Genomic DNA, 20,493 nt, shown 5'->3' with positions numbered 1-20,493 from the left:
ACTTGCCTTGCTTTCGCATTTGCTTCTACTCTTTGTTTTGTTGTTTGTTTGCTTGTTTACGTTCGTAGGTTAGTTCCGCATGAAACTGTGTGCGGCTCTTGAAACAAGCGAGGGTAAAGTACAAGAGGACTTGTGCAGCTATCAATACTTGGTTATCTGTTATCCTACCTCTCTATGAAGAACTTTTTGTCTTCAGTCAATGATACACCAATGGAAAATACGTTATGTTCAAAGTGAACCTTGGTGAAAACACAACTCTTGCGCGCTAATTAGTATCACCTGATCTAGTCAATTGTTTTGGGTTAACCATTGTCAACTAGGTCAAGTAGAGTAAGGTGAGGGGGAAAACCTTAAAAAGTGCGTCAGAGGTATATAAAAAATACTTCTCCGAAGGAACAACCTCTTCTGATCTCAATAAGTCAGGATCCCTTTTTCGCCTCTGAAATGAATAAGTGGTATGCACAGTTATGAAAAAAAATAAATGAAAATTTTGAATTTTTTTTGAAAATGAATAAGGCGAAAGAAGAGAAAGGCTTTCTATGCAAAGAGGTGATGCAAGTAACTCCGCTGGGGTACTGACCAGGCTCGCTGGCAGAGGAGCAATCCCTGTGTTCCTATGTGACTCTATCGGGAGACTATCCAGGCGCATTGGAAGCGGAGCAACACCAGAGATGAAACTTAAACTCTGACTATCATATTTCTTGTGTACCAATATACCCCTCATCCCTAATCGAAACAAATGTGTTGACTTGGCTTGGAATGTGTGCTGACCGACCAAGAGCATGGTAGGTGCTACATCTTTCAATCAAGCTAGTGTGGAAACCAAGATGATCTAAGAACTGAAAAATACTTCCGAGGAGTTAGACTTGCTTTTCATGAAACAAAGTCCATTCAAAGAGCTGGAGTTCTACTAGTGTGTTGCCAAGTGTTGTAGCAGCTACAACCACCATCCAAAATTTTGCCTTAGCTTTGTTTTGGAGCCTCCCTACCAACCATCCTTAGCAACATGTCTTGCACTGTCCAAGTACATAGGCTTCAACTGAGTTTCAGTGGCCTGCCAGCCTGTGCATGTCAATTTGTTTGTCTCCCACTGCAGGCTGTCATTTCGGACTTAGTCAATTTTATGGCTGAGGTGCTCACCTTGAAGATTGCACAATTCTAGATGGGAACCATCCTTCCCTCCAGAAATTGTGCAATCCAGTTGCGCTTCCTACTGGGCTCCAAAAATGTGCAATCCAGCCACGTAGCCTTCCCTCTAGAAAATGTGCAATTCAGCCCAACACTAGGCCAATTTAGAAATTATGCAATTCTGACTGATAGCCAGGGATTCAATCCAAAAATTGTGCAATGCATGAGGGACAGCCAGTCTTGCTCAGCCCAAAAATTGCACAAATTTCATCCACAGGCTTGCAGACTGTTGCATGTGATTTCAGGTTTACCAGTTCCCCCCAGGACTTAGAAATCCTGATTTTCATGCATGGGCTTCTTTTCCCTAAAAAGAAAAAAATAAAAAATGCTAAAAAGAATCCCTAGGTTTTAGGGATCTATTTTTAACAGTCGGAGGTTACATGGAAAGGTTGTATAGAAACTTCCCGCCAAGTGTCATTTTTTCCTAGATTTGTGTCATGCGCATCATAAGCCTCATCCTTATCAAACTTATTTATTCGACGTTGCAGAGTTCATTCCTCACATCGATCTTGGAGCTCTGACATCCCACATTGCATCTAGGAGTCTTCGGCACATTCAACTCAGCTTTTTCCAAGTAAGTCTTCTTTTCATGTCATTTGCTGCTTTTCTATCGCTTTTTGTATTTTTCTTTGTATGAATGTTGTTTTCTTGGTTTTGTTGAATTCTTATTGTCGTTTTAATGCATGTTAGCTTGTAGAAGCATTGTTTTAAGTTTTTCATTGCATCTCACTGTTGTCGCATGCATGACATTGTTTCTGCATTGACGATCATTGTTGCGGCGACTCGTTTCACACACATGCTTGTTTTCCCATTTTCTGAATCTTGCACTCACTGTTTTCATGCATGATCATTCACTCTCACCATGAATTCATAACTTTTCATGTTTTCAGTCGCCTGTCAACAGGTCTGGGCTGCCTTGGCCCAGACCTTGCCTTAGCCGGCTAGCAATGCACATTTCTGAGAGTGAAGGCTCTGCCTTCCCTCCAAAAATTGCACAAAGTTGGCCCAGCACTGGCCTTCAAGCTTGATTTGCGCAATTCTGAGAGGAAATTCCCTATTGGCCCCAGAAATTACGTAATGCAGTTTGTTGGGTTTGCATTCACTGCTGAGTAAAACTGCACATTGCACAGTTTTAGTCCTCAATATGCCAAGATGGACTATGCATTGCATAGTTCCAATAATCAATTAGCCTCTCGATAGCTCAGAATATTCCTTGTGCAGTTTTGGCAGTCAATGGTGAAAATTGCGCAATCTTCCCAGTCAGTCACCCAGGAATGTTGCATGTCAATCCTCAAAGTTCTTTTGGCTTTCAACTAACAGTTCTCTTGCCATGAGTGTTGCTATGTATCCAAGTATCAAAGGTGTTCGTCAGTCTCTCAGTGGTATAGGTTCAATGGCCTTCAAGTGAGCAGAGTCAAAGAACACTGTTGGAAGTGCAATTGGAAATTGCAGTTGAGCAACTTTATATGAGCTTGCCTATCTACGAAGACACCAAGTTGTTCATAGACAAAGATATAAAGATGACATGGTAGGACATCAACGACACCTTCTCAGGCACATTTGAGGAAAATCTGGAAGACCGTAGGGTCTATTTCAACATTCATAAGTCTGGCTTGCACTGGATTGCATGCAAGTATCTCACGTTTCCATGCGCGAACATGATCCAGTGGAATGTATCGCATACTGATCCTAAGAGAATGGAATTGAGAAGTGTTAGTGGAACACAACTTGCTACCTTCAAGGTGAAGGGCTTTCAAGAAATGTATTGCTTGCCACACTCGATGATCACAATGGAGAAACCCTTCAGGAGACCCAGCGACAACGAAAACTCAAGAGATATCTCGAAGAGGTGGGTGAAAGAGCCAGCCAAGTTCAGGACAAGACCTAGCCTGGTTTACAAGACAAAGATACTATGAAAGGCATATCAGTACTTGGTCATCTTTGCATGCCGCTTATATGGACAAGAGAGCACAAAGAACTTCCTACAGAGTTGGGTGAGTGCATTGGACGAACTCGCCAGTGAAGGAAGACCTTGCAACTGGTCCGACATGTTGGCTCTCAGGTTGAAGGAACAAGTGATAGAAGCCTGACATCCACCCAAGGGTCAGCAAGTAGAGATATACATGTCCGCTTACATTTTGGATTCAACTTGTGGTCGTCAGTAGTTCGGAGGCTTAGGTTGGGCATGGACACCTTCGGAAACCTTTGCGCACACTTATTACAGACTATTCTCTGAATGCAACTTCCGAAGAGTTATCATACAATTTTTAGACCACTTTGTCACCCCGGTGTACAAAATAATATTTGAGCAAGATCCACCTTGCATGTCGTACGCAGTGATGGAGGCATTGATCAAAATAGCAGATTGGTATGCCTCACCCCTTGGCACCTTCATACGGATGTACAACATGGAGAAGGCTCTGCATGTTTTACCAAAGTTTTCCATGGACAAGCTCATCATGCAAGAGGTGTCATATCACATCTCAACAGGGTTGTCAACAAGACTGCACATGAAGAAGAAGGCACTTTGGCCTGCTTTTCCTTTGCAAATCGGGTTGTATGAGATATAGAATCTAAAGCATGTTGAGGCTGAGAAGGAGGAGTTTAAAAGATTCACCTTCGGCACCAGAAGTTTCAATCTGTATGACACGCATTGCTTGGTGAAGGACCACTTTGTGAGAGTGCAATTTCCTTGGATCCACGAGGCGTGTCATTGGCCTGAGGAAGACCCATGGAGATATTGTTATCACTCCTCCAAGCTCAATGAACTGGCCAACATAGTTGTAGAGTGGTTAGCAAAGAATAGGGAAGAAGCATCTCAAAGAGCACCATCATTAGCAGTGACAGAGGGTAGCAGATCTACGCGTGACAAAGGTAAGAGGAAGGTTGTTAACAACGTAGAGGTAGAACAAAGTTGCAAGTTCAAACCAGATCCACTTGTGTTGAAAGAAGCTTTGGAGATTAAGGCTAAGACGCGACAACATGACAAGAGGATCGCAGAAAGGCTAAGAGAGAAACGGAGGATGGAGGAAACAGAAAAGGAGTTGCAAGAATTGAAGCAGCAACTCCGAGAAGAACAGGAGTTGCGTGGAAGAGAGAAGGAAGCACAACAGGAATAGGTACAACAGGAGGAACAACATGAATAGATTGATGAAACTGCGCCCATACAGGGTATAGACTCATTCGAGAAGCTAGCACAAAGAAGATAGGTTGAGCAATTGCAAAAGTAGGACTTAGCTCAAGAGATTGAACAAATGATAGAGCAGATGGGTACATATATGGTTCAGCTAGAGTCAGATCAGGATATTGACCTCATGCCTTGGAACTAAGAGGTCACCCCACCGGCTTCACCAGATCTGAAAGCAGAGCAAGTCCCAAGCGATCAAGGAGACACATAGATCCTTGGAGACAATCCATAAGTGGAGATGCACAACATATCTTTCGACGAGTCGCAACACAGAGTTGTGCAGTCGCGCAGAGTTCCTACTCCGGATGTCCACATATCTCCTATGATGTTTGAAGAATGAGTAATCGTATCCTATGTGCGCAAGCATCCGAAAACATTGGCCAATGCTACCAAAACATAAGCCGAAGCCACTAGCTCGAGTGTTCGATTCTTGATAGCAGAGAACAAGCGCATGGCTAAGGAGTTACAAGCAGCTAAGCAGGGAGGAGAACATGTTACATCATCTGCCATAGCAGAGTTGAAGAGAGCGATACTGGATGAAGTATCGTCTCTTGAGACAGTCATGCAAATGTTGTATTCCAGGTTCATCATCGTGCATAAGTCAGTTATCCATCTCAACAGTTGGAAACAGTGTTGTGCTAGGAGAGCATGCATCTTGTCAAATATGCATACTAATGTCGATTGCATGCAAACATGGACAATGAGGTACAAAGGAGCCCCATTGCATCTTCCAAAGATGATGAAGCCTAAGGTGGTAGAGTTGAAGGCATGCATTCGGAGTCAGATCCAGAACTATGAGGAACTCCCGCAACTCATCACCAGTTTGCAGGGTTCACATGCACAGGTGTTCAGAAGCATAGATTTCATTATGTGCACGCATGTGATCCCATCCATTGGCACACTCACCGAGGTGAAGACAAAGAACCAAGTCCGACTGGAGCTTGACATGTACTTTGATGAGTTGATGCATGTAGCCACCAACACAGACTTGGAGATTAGTGCAGACACTATGCATCAGTATGTTACTGGTCCGGCTGCACTCAAGACTATGATGCGCATGTTATCAGATGAATTAGACAGAGGTGTCAAATCAGTGTACTTGGATGCAATAGAGGAAAGAGTTCACTTTCAGCAGGATGTCACCATTGAGCATGTAGACACCATCATGGACTACCAAGCTTGGCATCAGTTCGCCACTATCGATCATCATGAGGATGTCGAAGAGTTGGTCTTCCCATAGCTGTCTGAGTCTTAGTGATAGCTTGCATGGCTTGCTCAAGCCTATTTTTTCTCACATGGGTACATGTGAAAATTGTAATGTAACATCTTGTAAAAGTGAAAGACCAAGTGTCAATTGTAGAGTGTAATAGTCATGTAGTAGTTGAAGAGTCATGAGGGTAGGTGAAGAGTCACAAAGGGGAATGTCAAGGGTCACCCCACCCTTTGCTATTTATAGAACATCATAACTCATTGTATAAGTTTTTGGGAGCCAAGCTTCCTATAGGTGTATCTTAGAGAAAGCTTGGAGTGTATTGTAATGAGCCTTGGCTTCCCCACAGTGCAGAACTAATATATCTCTTTGGAGGAGCAGGTGACAGTGACTGTAACATTCCGCTGTTGGGACTAGTGGTTGGTCATGGTTGTATGTATGATTGGATATTTCACTCTTTAATATAACAGAGCCATCACATTTCATGCATATGTTGTTATTGTATTTCGACTAGCTTGGTTACTTTAATGATATATGTTATTGTTGTTTACGCATGTATGTATGGACTTTTTTATATATGTTCATATGAATCTTATCGAGATGTGTTGTTGGTTTAACCATCACTTTGGATCGTTGGCTAACTTTTTTTCCAGCTTGTGATGTATCTCTCTTGTGTGTTCCCTTTCAAGCTGTGCGTTGTCACATGTTTCTAAGGGGCGCACTCATACCCCTGTTACATGTGTTAGAGCCTCTCATGCACCTTTCTTGACTTACTGCATATGTCACACCCTTGCTCCCAACAAGGACATCTTGCTCATCTCTACGCGCAACCGCGGTCAAGGCGATATCGTACTACCCACTGCTGGGAATCTTATACCAAACGATCTGAGGTCTAGTTGGAACTTCTTACTAGGGAGATCCTTTAACATGTTGGCAGGTCTAGCATCGTCAACAGATTTGTAAATATAAAAGTTTCCACTACTAAAATCTATTAAACCCTAATTAAAGATCTCATAAATTATTATAATTATATCCTAAAATTGCAATGGCCAATTTAAAGTGTTCTATAAAAAATCCCAAAAGAAGAACCCTAATCATAACAAATTTACAACAAATCAAATGATCTCCTATCTAATTGACCTAACAGATTGTATGATGGAATAGTGTATGGCATTGATCCACTCATTGTTCTCATTAGCACTATATGAGACACTTCTTGAGGACATCTTTGATTCCCTTAGTAATCGAAATAACACCACAAGGATTAGAATCCCTCTTCCATTGAGAGAATGTTGTTCTACAAATTTACCTTCTCACAAATTGGGTTTCCTCGCCTTAATTCTTCTAGGCCTCTTCTTTCCATTAATAGGCTTACATGCATATGGTTTCTTCTCCATAAACTTGGATGAGAAAAAAAAAGAAGAAAGTAAACAAATAATAACACTTACCAACCTTCACACCCTAACCTTAGAATTTGTTTTCTATTTCATGTGGGCACCTTGCTATATGCTCTTTTTCATGTAAAAACTCTTCACTTGATTGGCACCGGATGGCTACAAACTTTATCTAATACTAATATGATGAGAGGGGCAGGGAAAATAATCACATAAAATAATTGATACAATATATAAGAATAAACATGTGAACACTCTGAGTATTGCTACAACCAAATAATTCCAAACTATTAAGAGCTTGCTCTCTTCCACACCCCCTTTTCATTACTTCATGGAATGATATTAAATATATTTTAAAAATATCTATAAACAACTAAATGCTAGTGTTGAAAATAGCAACAAGAAATGATAAAAATAGAATCTAGAATATTCCAATTTTAATTTGTCCTTGAATTAAAATTCAAATTTAGTCTCACGAGTTGCTTGAGAAATAATTAATTAATTCATCTTGAGTTAATTAGTTGGATAAATTCAAGTTAGAAGTCTTTGTGAAGTCATACAACAGTTATCCCTTAAATTAAGGAGATTATCCCTTAATTAAAGAAATAAGATTGAGTTATATTTGAGTTGTAATTAGTTAGCTCAGTTTATTGAGTTAAATCTAGTTAAATTAGTTCCAAACTGTTTGAGGAACTAATTGTGATTTCAGTCAGTTAATGCATGCATGCATCCAACTAGTGTACTCCAGATAACTGAAGATTCTCTAATCAGTAACTCATGAATGTCTATTCCGAGAAAGACCCAGTTGAGATTAAAGACAGGGACAATGTACTATCAGTTGCATGTTTTCTCCTATAAAGGAAACTCATGCATGCAAAAGAAACAAGGTTCCTTGAGGATTGCGCAGTTTTGTCAGGGTGTAAGATCAGTGTGAGTGATTAGTCTTCCACTTGGTAACAGGAGGATCACCCAGGAGAAGCTGCGCAAGGAAATAGGAGCTTGGAGGGTAGAAGAGAAGGCTTGTGAGAAGCTTTGATTGCCTATGAGCATCCAGGAGGATTGTACTGAAAGCTGGTTAGCTGTGAGAGCTAAGGCTTTGTGTAATTCACATGTATTTCCACCTTGTATGATAATTCAGATAGTGAGGTTTTTTCGCTGAGGCTTTCCCCTGAGTATTTTCTGTGTTTCATGTGTATTGATTCTTCTTCCTCTGGTTATATGTGTTCATCTCTGATTCAGCTCAATCTTTAAGCTTCCGCAAATTTGATAATAAAAGTAGATTATAGTATTTTGTTTTGGTATATTGCATTATCGAGTTAATCTACAGTCAGATTTTCTACATAGATTTCAGAGGTAGATTTGTACGGAATTTGCAAGAAATTCTACATGGTATGAGAGCCAAGTTTATCGGAGCTGTGAACAATATACGGAAAAGAGAATTCGAAGTTTGAAGTTCGGGGTTGCAGGTACAAATCGAATTCATATCATACTTCAATTGAGATGGGACATCATGCGACTAATTTCCCATCGAAGAAGTCCAAGAAGGGATCCTCGGAAGGATAGGAAGGTGAGGGATTAGCCTCTCAGTTCGAAATGGACTTTACCCTAATCGCATGCATGGTGTCATTGATGATGGGTTGTGTCTGGTATATTGACAGTGGAGCCTCATGCCACATGACTGGCGATAAAAGTTTATTCAGTGCCTTGGAGGAGAAATACCTCAAGATGCGCATAGAGATGGGTGACGACGAAAGGTTTAGTGTTTCAGGAGTGGGCATGGTTGCTTTTTAGAGGGAGCATGGGGCTTCTATCATCCTGACCGATGTGAAGTATGTGACGACAAAGGCTACGATGTTGTCTTCTGTAAGGGAAAATTTTTCCTTAGACACATCATCACGATACAGGTGAAACAGATTGGTTCACGAGTTCAGAACCTGTATGCTCTTAAGGTTCAAGATGCATGCACAACCTTGAGGAGCAAGGCAAGTGTTAGAGACTTGGTAGTTGAGAGGGAGAGTAAATTACCTCTCAACATACAACCCTAGAAGAAGTCTCATACAATTGTGGAGAAGCCATAATTGGAGATGCTGAGAAGAAACCGAGTGGAGGCATCCACTCATGTAGAGACCTCCAGTAGGGGGAAATTTCGAGCTAAGTCAGCAGAGGGATCACATGCAGCCATACCTCCAAGTGTGAGGCGGGAACATGTGAAGTGATAGTCCCAAGAAGGCTGAAATTGGGTAGGGTTCATTGAGAGGTTTTATCTCATGGATCGTACCTTGCTATGGGAACCCAAAGTACATAGTAGCGGGAGGAATCAGTGGGATTGATGTAGTCAGAGATCAAAGTGACAGAAGCTAGAGCAGTTAGATACTAAAGAGCGTAGAGAAGGATTGAAAACAGTTCAGAAAGGCTGAGTCAGCAGAAGCGCAGAGTTTTCAGTCGACATGGGTAATAATAGTCAGAAACTTTGATGACAGAGGCATCATACTGATTCAGGTTGGATGTTTTTTTTTGTTTCTAGAGTTGCTGGAGCAACAACACTAGAGAAAAGTGTTTCATGCATAACATTCCAAAGGTTCAGGATCAGGATCGAGTTGAATTCCTTTCTTCTTGAAAGGGAGTGTTGAAAATTGCAACAAGAAATGATAAAAATAGAATCCAGAATATTCCAAATTTAATTTGTCCTTGAATTAAAATTGTGAATTAAAATTCGAATTTAGTCTCACTAGTTGCATGAAAAATAATTAATTAATTCATCTTGAGTTAATTAGTTGGAGAAATTCAAGTTAGAAGTTTTTGTGAAGTCATGCAACAGTTATCCCTTAAATTAAGGAGATTATTCCTTAATTAAAGAGATAAGATTGAGTTATATTTGAGTTGTAATTAGTTAGCTCAATTTACTGAGTTAAGTCCAGTTAAATTAGTTCCAAACTGTTTGAGGAACTAATTGTGAGTTCAGTCAGTTAATGCATGCATGCATCCAACTAGTGTACTCCAGATAATTGAAGATTCTCTCATCAGTAACTCATGCATGTCTATTCTGAGAAAGACCCAGTTGAGATTAAACATAGGAAACTCATGCATGCCGAAGGAACAAGGTTCCTTGAGGATTGCGTAGTTCTGAGAGGTTGTAGGATCAGTGTGAGTGATCAGTGTTCCACTTGGTAACAGGAGGATCACCGAGGAGAAACTGCGCAAAGAAATAGAAGGCTTGTGAGAAGCTTTGATTGCCTGTGAGCATCCAAGAGGATTGTACTGAGAGCTGGCTAGCTGTGAGAGCTAACGATTTGTGTAATTCTAATGTATTTCCACCTTGTATAATAATACAGATAGTGGAGTTTTTTAACTGAGGCTTTCCCCTGAGTATTTTCTGTGTTTCATGTGTATTGATTCTTCTTCTTCTAGTTATATGTGTTCAACTTCGATTCAACGTGATCTTTAAGCTTCGACAAGTTTGATAGTAGAAGTAGATTATAGTATTTTGCTTTGGTATATTGCATTATCGAGTTAATCTACAGTCAGATTTTCTACATAGATCTTAGAGGTAGATTTGTAAAGGAAATTCTACAACGAGGAACTATCTAAATTTAATTATTCATAAAATTATATTATTCAGAAAATTATATATAGGTTTAGTCTAATTTATAAACGAAATAGTGTTTTTCACTTAAACTTAAATTTGGCCATACAATTTCAAGAATGTGATTTTTTGTTACTTAAAATATATTTTTGAATGCGTAACTGGAAACAGATTAAACAACTTAACTCAAGTTTTTTTAAAATATCTATCAGATCTTAATTAAAATTAACTAGAAAAAATGTCGTGAAAAATGTCATTTCTTTAACCAGAAAAAATGTCCTAAAAAAGGTCATTTCATCTGTAAGTTAAACTACACCTATATATAACTAACTTCCATATCATCCTCATCCTCAAATACACCCAATAATAATAATAATTCAACTAAATCAGATAGCTAATCCAATAAAAATAATTCCATTACTATTAAAAAAACCATAATACAACTAAATCAAAGAAGTTGTTTACGGACGTCACCATTTTTTCCACATGTTTATTTTCTCACCGGAATTTGGTGATTTTTTTTTTTTCCAAATAATCTTATCAGTGTTTGAATCCTTCTATCATGCTGAAAATGAATTCAGCACCATCAAAAACCGTTAGATGCCCAAAATTTTTAAGATTAACAACTATAATTAGAATTTCCAAAATTTAAAATTTTCATTATTTCCCAAACAAATTTGTGACTTCCTTAAATTACCTGCAAATGAAATAAATCAGAACCGAAATAACCATATTTTTCCTCAAATAATAATTAAAAGAAAGGAAGGAATAATGGACAAAATAACAACCTCGCCCTTAATATATATTTGCCCTCGTTGACGCTGAACGTTTTGGCCTCTCGAAGAAAAAGGATTGACCTAAAGCCTCCCCCGCCCCCTCAAAAAAGTCACCAAATGGACTCCAAACGTCCTGAAGCTCACGAGGAATCAGCGAAATCTGAGGAAGTTTACACTGGCATGCCAAAGTTTTGGCAGAAAAGGAGATCATTTGGACATCAATGAAACGGCCAACTGAATGAAGTGACAAATAACCGACTTTCTAGTAACACGATTCTTCAGAACATCGAGTAACTTTCGAGTAAGGGTAGCCTAAACCTTACAAGTGAAAGAAATGAATCCATTCAAAGTGAATGAAACAGAGAGGTCTGTGGCTCCTGCTACACCGAATGGAAAACCCACAACAACCAGACTAAATGCCCTTAGATTGCCTGCATTTTTGTGCCAAATGAGATCACTTGAACGCTATCAGCTTCTTCCAGGTTGCATATGGTATCCTTTCGTAAAAGAAATCTATGTACAAGATGTCAATTAAGATTTTGATATTGTTGGAGGTTTCCATTGTCTGGGACTTATAAATAGAGACAAGATTTTAATGTTTAGGAAAAAAGAAAAAGAAAAAAGGAAATGAATCCCATCCGAACTCCTTGTTAGCTTTAATTCAGAGCAAGAAAGGACAATGCTCTGGCATGCCCAGCTACCAGCTTAGAATGATTAGGATAGTGGTGAAGCAAGAAGGCACTGGAGTCCATGCCACTGCACCAGAATCTCCTGAAGAGCCCTGACAAAGGAGGCTGAGCTTCCTTTCTTATTTCCAGAACTAAAGATAGACCTTGAAAACAAAAAACCGAGAAGGAAGAACTGAATTGACAACGTTGTAGCAGACCGGAGTCCAAGCACAGCACTGAACCCACCTTCTTGTTGAGAAATGGGATTCAACCTTCTAATCATACAGCAGAACCATTCTTTTAAGCTATTGGTGTACAAGTGAAACTGCCTAAATGGAAGAAAATCAGGCTTATCAGGAGATGCGAACTATTATAATATGGGGATTTTCATTACTTCATAAAATGATATTAAATATACCAAAAATGATATCTCTGAAAACAACCAGATGCTAAGAACTATCAAAATGCAATCACCAAAAACTAATGCAATATCTATATCTGACTTGTTTATCCTCAATAACAACAATTAATTCAACTAAACCATCTAGATCTACGAAAATAATTACATTATTTATTTAGAAAATAACACTTAACTAAATCAAGTAGCTAAGTCATCAATGAAAGTGATTAGATTATTCTGAAAAAGGTAAAATGAAAAACACAAGGGAATAATGGAGAAAACAACAATCTTTCCTGCTGAACAATAAATTGATTTGTCTGGACTGAAGCAGAACGTTTTGGTCTCTTCAAGAAAGAGGATTGGCCTGGGACCCCAAAAAAATCGCCAAATGGATTCCAAACGGCAGTGGCTCAGAGGAGTCAACCAAATCTGAGGAAGTTTACCATGGCATGAGGAAGATCATTTTGGACTTACATGAAACAGTCAATTGAAGGCAGTGCCAAAGAACGGACTTTGGAGTAATATGATTCATCCACATAGTAGCCCACAACCGAAAGGAAAATAATCCCATCAGAACTCCTTGTTAGTTTGAATTCAGAGCAAGAAAGGAAAATGATCTGGGATTCCCAGCTTAGAATGATTAGGACATTAGGGAAGCAAGAAGGAACTGGAGTCCATGCCACTGCGTCGGAAGCTCTCGAAGAGCTCTGACAGAGGAGGTTGAGCTTCCGTTCTTATTGCCAGAACTAAAAATAGACCTTGAAAACAAAAGGCTCAAGGAAGAACTGAATTGACGATGTTTTAGCAGACCAGAGTCGAGGCACAGCACTGAACCCGCCTTGCTTGTTGAGAAATGGAATTCCATCTTCTAATTATACAACAGAACGATTTCTTTAAGCTGTTCGTGTACAAAGGAAACCGGTGAAAGGGAAGAAGACCAGACTTATCAGAAATGCGGTGAAAGGGAAGAAGATCAGACTTATCAGAAATGTGGAGCTACTAGGTGGTATAGTATGAAGATTTTTTTTTTTGATGAAGCTGATCAGAAGGATGTTTGTGGTACGGCCCTACGGGTATAGTTGTTTTCTTCTCTTATAATACTCTAATAATCTGATGATTAAATGTAAATTAGGTATTGGCCAAGGCACAAATTTTACAGCTAAACTATTTCTTATTTGGTATGCCATGAGGATCGCCCTTTGGAAACAAGTAAAAATATTCAGATTGTAAAGGGATTCAAAAGTCCTTATGAACTGATTCAATGGAAGAGCTGACTTAAGGGTCCCGCAAACAACTACAAGAGCAATATGATGATGTGCATGTTCTTCATTACCATGGCAGCTGCGTTATCCAAGGAAACTTTGCTATTAGATTTTGGGTTAGTTTCCATCTCAAAGGTGTCTAATGGTAATGTGTTCTCTGTTTTGTCAATCAATCTTGTTGGATCATATTCAAATAGGATTGAAATTTTCAATTCAAATAGGATTTAGTTAAGTTTCACGATATGTTTAAGGTCTAAGATATATCTGGGATTTTATTCTTAGCTCAATTTTTTAAGTTCTCAAGTGTAATGCTATGCACTTAAGAGATTGTACTTTTTGATTTCCTATGAAATATTGAAAAGATGGTTTTTTTTTTTTCCCTGATAAAAATGTATGAAAACAATCTCTATTTTACCTAGTGCATTTGGGCACTGAAAAGGGGGCAAAGGCAGCAGTCTTTAAATCTGATCATCAATGGCTAAATATTTAGGAATTGTAATAGAATCTCATATTAATGACTAACTATGTATGACACTCTTTTTTGTTAGTTTATATTTTTTAATTTTATTTTTGATGATCAAGTCAAACATCAAATTGGTATATAAAATTTTTTATTTTATGAAAGAAAAAACTATCTTATGTAAAACCATTTGCAATTTAACTAATAAAATTTATAAAAATATTTGTAAGTACTGTATCCTTTAAATTTAAATTAAATAAAAACACAATAAAAAATCTGAAAACTTATTAAAAAATACAATTTCATATTTTTAAAATAACAAAATTATATTAAAAATTTATAATTATATAAATTCAAATTAAAAAACCAGATTCAAATGAAAATGTTACCCTGTAGGGTACAGTAAGAATGAATTCTACTTTGAACTTCATAAGAGTTTGCACTTCATAAGAGAGAATTCAACTAGTGACCCTGCGAAAAGCAAGCCAACCAACTTCTTTAATTAAATTCAAAGAAGAAAATAAAGCCAGCAAAATACAGATGCCACTGGAATCAAGTTGATCACAAACCAGCCAACCGCTCCTGTTCTTCATTTAAGAAGAAAGGAGACAATAAAGCAAATACAGATGCCACTGGACCCAAATTTATCACAAACCAGCCCACCATTGTTTTTATTTAACTCCAAAGGAGAAAATAAAGCAAGCAAAATGCAGATGCCACTCGCCTCAAACTGATGACAAAGCAATTCTTCAATCTGATTCCAATTTAAATACGAAGTGAAAAAACGAAAGAAAGCAAATCGCATATGGCAGTACTGTACTCAAATTTACCATAAAGAAATTGAATGAAAACGAAGTCACCTCTCTTGCGTGATGTAGGTGGTGATCCAAGCAAAATGTTTCATTGCTGAATACTCTGCTTTTAACTAAATTCTTCACCCATGACGACGGCTTAGATATGAAAATCCATCCACATATCACTGAGGAACCTATCCCACCAGTATTTATTTCCCATTCTCTTTTCCATGCGTTTATGGCGATGCTCAGCGATCGATTCCTTCAATATCTCCACCTGCTTCTCTCCTTCTAGTTGTCGAACTGTCGACCATGCTTCGCTACCTTCTTCTTCCATAGATTTGAGTATTAAGGGACTACTATACACATGCAATTCCCTCAGATTCTGTAAATTTTGGAGCCCTGGAGGAAGGGTTTTCACATTGAGGCAAACCACCAACCCCAATTTCTTTAACAGAGGCATAGCCCCCTGACTTATTGGAGGAAAAACGTCTATCGCCCTTGTTTGATCCAACCAAAAGCTTTCCAGCCTTGGAAATGCACCCTCCTTGCCATAGGCATCGGGTAACTCTTTTAAGGACCACGATCCAATTATATCCAGTCTCCTCAACCATTTCAGCTTCTCCAGCCCTACAGGAATCTCCTCAAGGTCCCTACAGGACTTTAGTATTAGACAACTTAACTGCTCGAAATCACATATCCATGATGGGATCTTAACTAAAACGTTGGACTGCACAACCAGCGTGTTCAGCTCTACCATACTTTTCATGTCCTCTGGTAGTACCTTCATCTGCAGCATCCGCAGGATAAGTGTTCTCATCTCTCGCATACTACCCACTACGCCATCTGTAAATGGCTGCGTCCAGTCCTCCAGTGCCAGCCATTTGAGGTGCTTCAGACTGTGCAGATCACTGAAGATAGCAGCTCGTTTATACTCTGCACGACTTCCCCTCAGATCACATAAATTTGTTCTCGGCTGTTGTTGGGTATACGAACAAAGTCCCACATTGATTAGAAGTGGTAGAAGTGGGAAGGATCATGGGTATATAAGGATGAACAAATATCTCCATTGGAATGAGGCCTTTTGGGGTAAAGCCCAAAAACAAACCCATAAGGGCTTAGGCCCAAATTGGACAATATCATACCATTGTGGAGATATGTGGTGTCCTGAGACCCAACAAGTGGTATCAGAGCAAAGTTCGAGGTTACCCAAGTGGATGAATCCTCGGAATGCCGAAACAAAGATGGTGAGCCCCTGTAACCCTGAGGATGAGCTCGGTTAAACAGGCGGTGTGCTCCGGATTCTTCATGGACGTGTTGGGGAACACACGGTGAAGAGGAGTTGACCTGGGATGGAGCAAGCTCTCGAGACAGGTGGTGCTACCATGTAAGGCGTGAGCCACCAACGCATTGGAGCAGAGAACCCTGGTTGGTAGAGAGGGGAGAATCCTGGTTTGAGGGGAGGCTCGATGGTCCTTTGTTCGAGGGGAGGATTGTTGGGTATACGAACAAAGTCCCACATTGATTAGAAGTGGTAGAAGTGGGAAGGATCATGGGTATATAAGGATGAACAAATATCTCCATTGGAATGAGGCCTTTTGGGGTAAAGCCCAAAAACAAACCCATAAGGGCTTAGGCCCAAATTGGACAATATCATACCATTGTGGAGATATGTGGTGTCCTGAGACCCAACAGCTGTGATGTTTGCTGCCAAACTTTCCAGCACTTTTCCATTTTCAGATACTGTAACGATGTGAGCGTTGAGATCCCACAAGAAATGTATTTTACCCCTTGACAGAAACTCAGATCCAGATATATCAAACTTGTCATTTTATGTAACCCGTAAGGCAACTCACTCAGTTGGCCACAGTGGGACAAATCCAGTATCTGGAGTTTCTTCAATCTTGTTATTGAATCCGGCAGCTTTTCTATCGGCGCTCGTGCTAGACGGAGGAACACCAGATGCTTCAACGCTCCAAAGCTATCAGGCAATGTTTTGATGGACGTTCCTCCCAAATCCAGGACTCTAATAGATGTAAGAGTCCTCATCGCACGCGATGGAATTTCTTCCAGAGATTTGCTCTCGGACAACAGCATCGCCCGAACATTCTGACCTTTGAATTCATCAGGGATTGACTTAAATTTGTTCTCCATCAGAGAAATCCTGCCCTTGCCTATGCAATCTTTCAAAGGGAATTCCTCCAAAGCTTTGCCCGCTCTAAAGCAGCAATCTTCTTCCTTCTCGGCAATTTGCAGTGCCAGATCGTGTAACACATCATGCATCGAACAGGCCACCACCTGTCCGTCAGCGTCCTTGATACTAGCTTCGATGAGGCACCTATCCAGTAAAAAGTTGGCGTGAGACCTTCCAATTTCTAGTGGATCTTTACCTTCTTCCATGGGAAGGAGACCCTCTCCTATCCACAAGTTTATCACATCTTCCACATACATATCCTCGTCCTCTTTGAAAGCTCCGATGTACAGAAAGCAAAGCTGCAAAGCAAAAAGTTGCGGGGTGCACAGCGCATCGTAACTCAATCTCAATCGATTATAGAGTTTCTTCTCTACTTGAGGGTCGAGTTTATCAGCATTTCGGAGTTTTTCTAACGCCACCCGCCACTCAGACGGGGCAGTGACGCCCGCCATGGCTGCTCCAATGACTTTGAGAGCAAGCGGCAATCTATCACACTCTGCACAGACAGCGCGGGCAATATTTTCAATTGCCCCAGGTAGAGTGCGCTGATTACCTGCAAAAGCGTGAAAACAGAAGAGCCTCCAGCTCTCCTCTGGAGATAGATATTCCATACTAATAGGGTTGCTCACCCTCATCTTTGCAAGCACTCTTCGATCTCTTGTCGATACAACTATCTTGGAATTGCCATGGACATTATCGTCTGGTACACCCAACATCTCCAGCAGAGTCTCACTGTCATCCCAAATATCATCTAAAAACAACAAGAATCTCCTGCTGCTCATTTTTCCGTGAATCCATCGCCGAACATCTTCCTCACCCCATCTAACATCAAAACCCTCATTTATATGGAGGTTTATCTGCCTCCCAAGATTATTGAGGAGATTGATGATTGACAAATTACGGGTAACTGTCAACCAGAGAATCAGATCTTTCTCAAAGTGTTGCTGCACTTCCTTGTCATTTTGCACTCTCTTGAGGAGCAGAGTTTTTCCAGCTCCACCCATGCCGAAAACACCTATTCGGGATGGGGTAGCGGATGCTATTTCCTTGTCATCCATTACCAGACTCTTAAGGTTTACGAATAGTTCATCTTGTCCTACGATGCACGGTTCTTGAATTGGCTGCTGCCTGTAACTGGCAAGGCTCGGCTGGCTGGTTGAAGGAATTGAAGATTGGTTCTGAGCAGCCTCCTGGCTCTGCAACCTATTAATCAGATCAGAATGGAGCTGATTAGTGAATCCTATCAAAGGCAATATTTCCAGATGACGATGCAAGCTGTCAATACACTTTCTGATCTTCCTACTCAATATATATCGAGATACCAAATTGTATGCTGAAACTTGGCACTTCAGCACCATTTCTCTTGCATCTTCGAGGATGCTGTTTAATTTTTTAAGCCAGTTGTTCACTGTAACAGGCTCAATATTCTTAACTGATTCACTTTGAGACTGCCGAATAGCTATTCGATACTGTTGAATTTCCATGTTTACAGGCTGAATTTTCTTAACTAATTCTTCCAAACTCCTAAGCTCTTCTCTACAAGTAATAGCAGTCATAACTTCTTTCTCTATTACTTGAACCAACCTGTCAATAACAACGCCTATCAATCCCGGGATAAACCCAGGATCTCCCATATTTTCTCAATGACCTAATTCAGCTACTGCAATAAGCTATCTGCTGCAAATGAAATAGGTATTGTTGAATATGCAATCTGCTGCAAATGAAATACGTGTGGCTGAATATGGAGGAGGACGTGAATATAAATATATTTGTAAAGTACTCCACAAACTTGATTGAAGTCCGATGTAACATTTGTGGAAGGAATTTTTAATTCGCAAAGTCCTGACAAACTTGATACCGCGCGGATGAGGATTTTTGTGGAAACCAATTTTATAGTTGTCGGTTGCCGTAGTCTTTTTCACCGTGGGATTAGGGTATCAGTTACCGTTTTCCTCGTTAAAGTCTGTGTGTTTTATTTCGTCGTTAATATATTTTTCTTAATTAAGGTGTTGCCGAAAAAACGGAAAGTTTTATAAATATAATTAAAAAATTATTGGAATACTTATTCATGTACATATTTATTTAATTAATTAACTATGTATAAAAAAAGTTATGCATCAATTTTAACTTAAGAAAACAAAGAGCCACTGTTGTGGCGCTAGTCCCTGCCGGTTAACAAAATAGTTTGGTGTGTTATTATTATGAGATTTAATTTGCGTTATCATGAGAGCTTGAATGAACTTTTTGACTTTATGCGAAGAGTGAAATGTAATGAACTTTGGCTTTGTTAAGTAAGAATTGTCAGAAATGTGGTTGAATTGATAAATGCTTGTTACAAATTTATTATATGTCAAATTTTTTGTTTGATATTACAAATCTATCCATCTATTTAAAATAATAATTTAATTTGTATGTTAATACATTAACATTTATATTTAAAATAATCACTTGTTTTATTATTTTCAATTATAAAGTAATTTTTAAAAGACATTGGTCCTATATTTTTTTATTATGATTAAAATTAATTTTCAAAAGATACTTGCCATATATCTTGTTATAATGTTGAGTTTGTATTTCTTAAAATAAGATTAGTTTTAGATATAATTTTCCAATGTCTCATGATTTAAAAAATGCTTAGATTAATAATTAAAATATAATAAAACTAAATAATAATAAAAATTTTATAACCATGATTTTAAAATAGAATAAAATTAAAATATAATAAAATAATAGGAAGGTGTTAAAGCAAGTTATGTATTTTAATAACCATGGTGCAGAAAAGATAGAATTTTCTTATTTTTTTACATTTGAATATTATGGAAATATTGATAAAATGATAATGACCAAATAAACATTATTATGAATATAAATTTGTTAATTAAATTCGTGGTGGAGAGTGTTGAATATTTACATAGATTATTCTCGAAGGTCAAAGAAGGACTTAAGCATTTAAAAATTATAGTTATGGAGTCTTGAAGCCATGATTGAAAGATTACATATCTAGTAACATATTTGGACATAAATGATATGATTCAGGTTAATCTCAATGATTGAGGAATTATTCCATGGTCAAAAGAACAAAAGATTTATTTATTTAAAAATATTGTTTATCATAACTTTAGTGTGAACTTTAAATTTGTCCAATTACCAATTAGCAAAGAAAAGGACGTAATTTGTTGCAGTTAATTAATAATTTGTTGTGATGCAAAAGGACATGACTTTTGGCCTTTTTTATAGTTTTGTGTTAGTAAATATAGGATCTAAGTACAATAATAAAATAATTTTGATAAGTTTATTTTATAAATTAAAAATTAAAATAAACAAATTAAAATTGAACAAACATTTAAACTTTATGAGTTGAAATGCATCTAATTTGT

At 38.6% G+C, this 20,493-nt stretch overlaps 1 protein-coding gene across 1 annotated transcript; it reads right to left on the bottom strand.

The window, feature by feature from the left end:
- Positions 1–14,585: 14,585 nt before the first annotated feature.
- LOC149186989 (disease resistance protein UNI-like) lies at positions 14,586–18,862 on the bottom strand. The gene is made up of 2 exons (XM_089411252.1): positions 16,629–18,862; positions 14,586–15,909 (listed from the first exon to the last, which is right to left on the bottom strand). The coding sequence occupies exons 1-2, from the start codon at positions 18,748–18,750 to the stop codon at positions 15,080–15,082; spliced, it is 2,952 nt and encodes a 983-aa protein (XP_089267378.1). The 5' UTR covers positions 18,751–18,862; the 3' UTR covers positions 14,586–15,079.
- Positions 18,863–20,493: the final 1,631 nt, after the last annotated feature.

This window comes from Pinus tabuliformis, chromosome 3_1 (genome assembly GCF_031772625.1).
Source record: "Pinus tabuliformis cultivar Carrire ecotype Pingquan chromosome 3_1, CPIR1, whole genome shotgun sequence".
In the NCBI taxonomy this organism is placed as follows: domain Eukaryota; kingdom Viridiplantae; phylum Streptophyta; class Pinopsida; order Pinales; family Pinaceae; genus Pinus; species Pinus tabuliformis.
Note: the sequence above shows the minus strand (reverse complement) of the source record. Positions and strands in the feature narration are given on the sequence as shown.

Excerpts from the sequence above, each read along its gene's own strand:
- LOC149186989 (XM_089411252.1), bottom strand. The coding sequence starts at position 18,750 with ATGGGAGATCCTGGGTTTATCCCGGGATTGATAGGCGTTGTTATTGAC. Across the intron at positions 15,910-16,628 it reads GTGCTGGAAAGTTTGGCAGC|CCCAACAACAGCCGAGAACA; the intron begins AAACATCACAGC and ends TTTGTTCGTATA.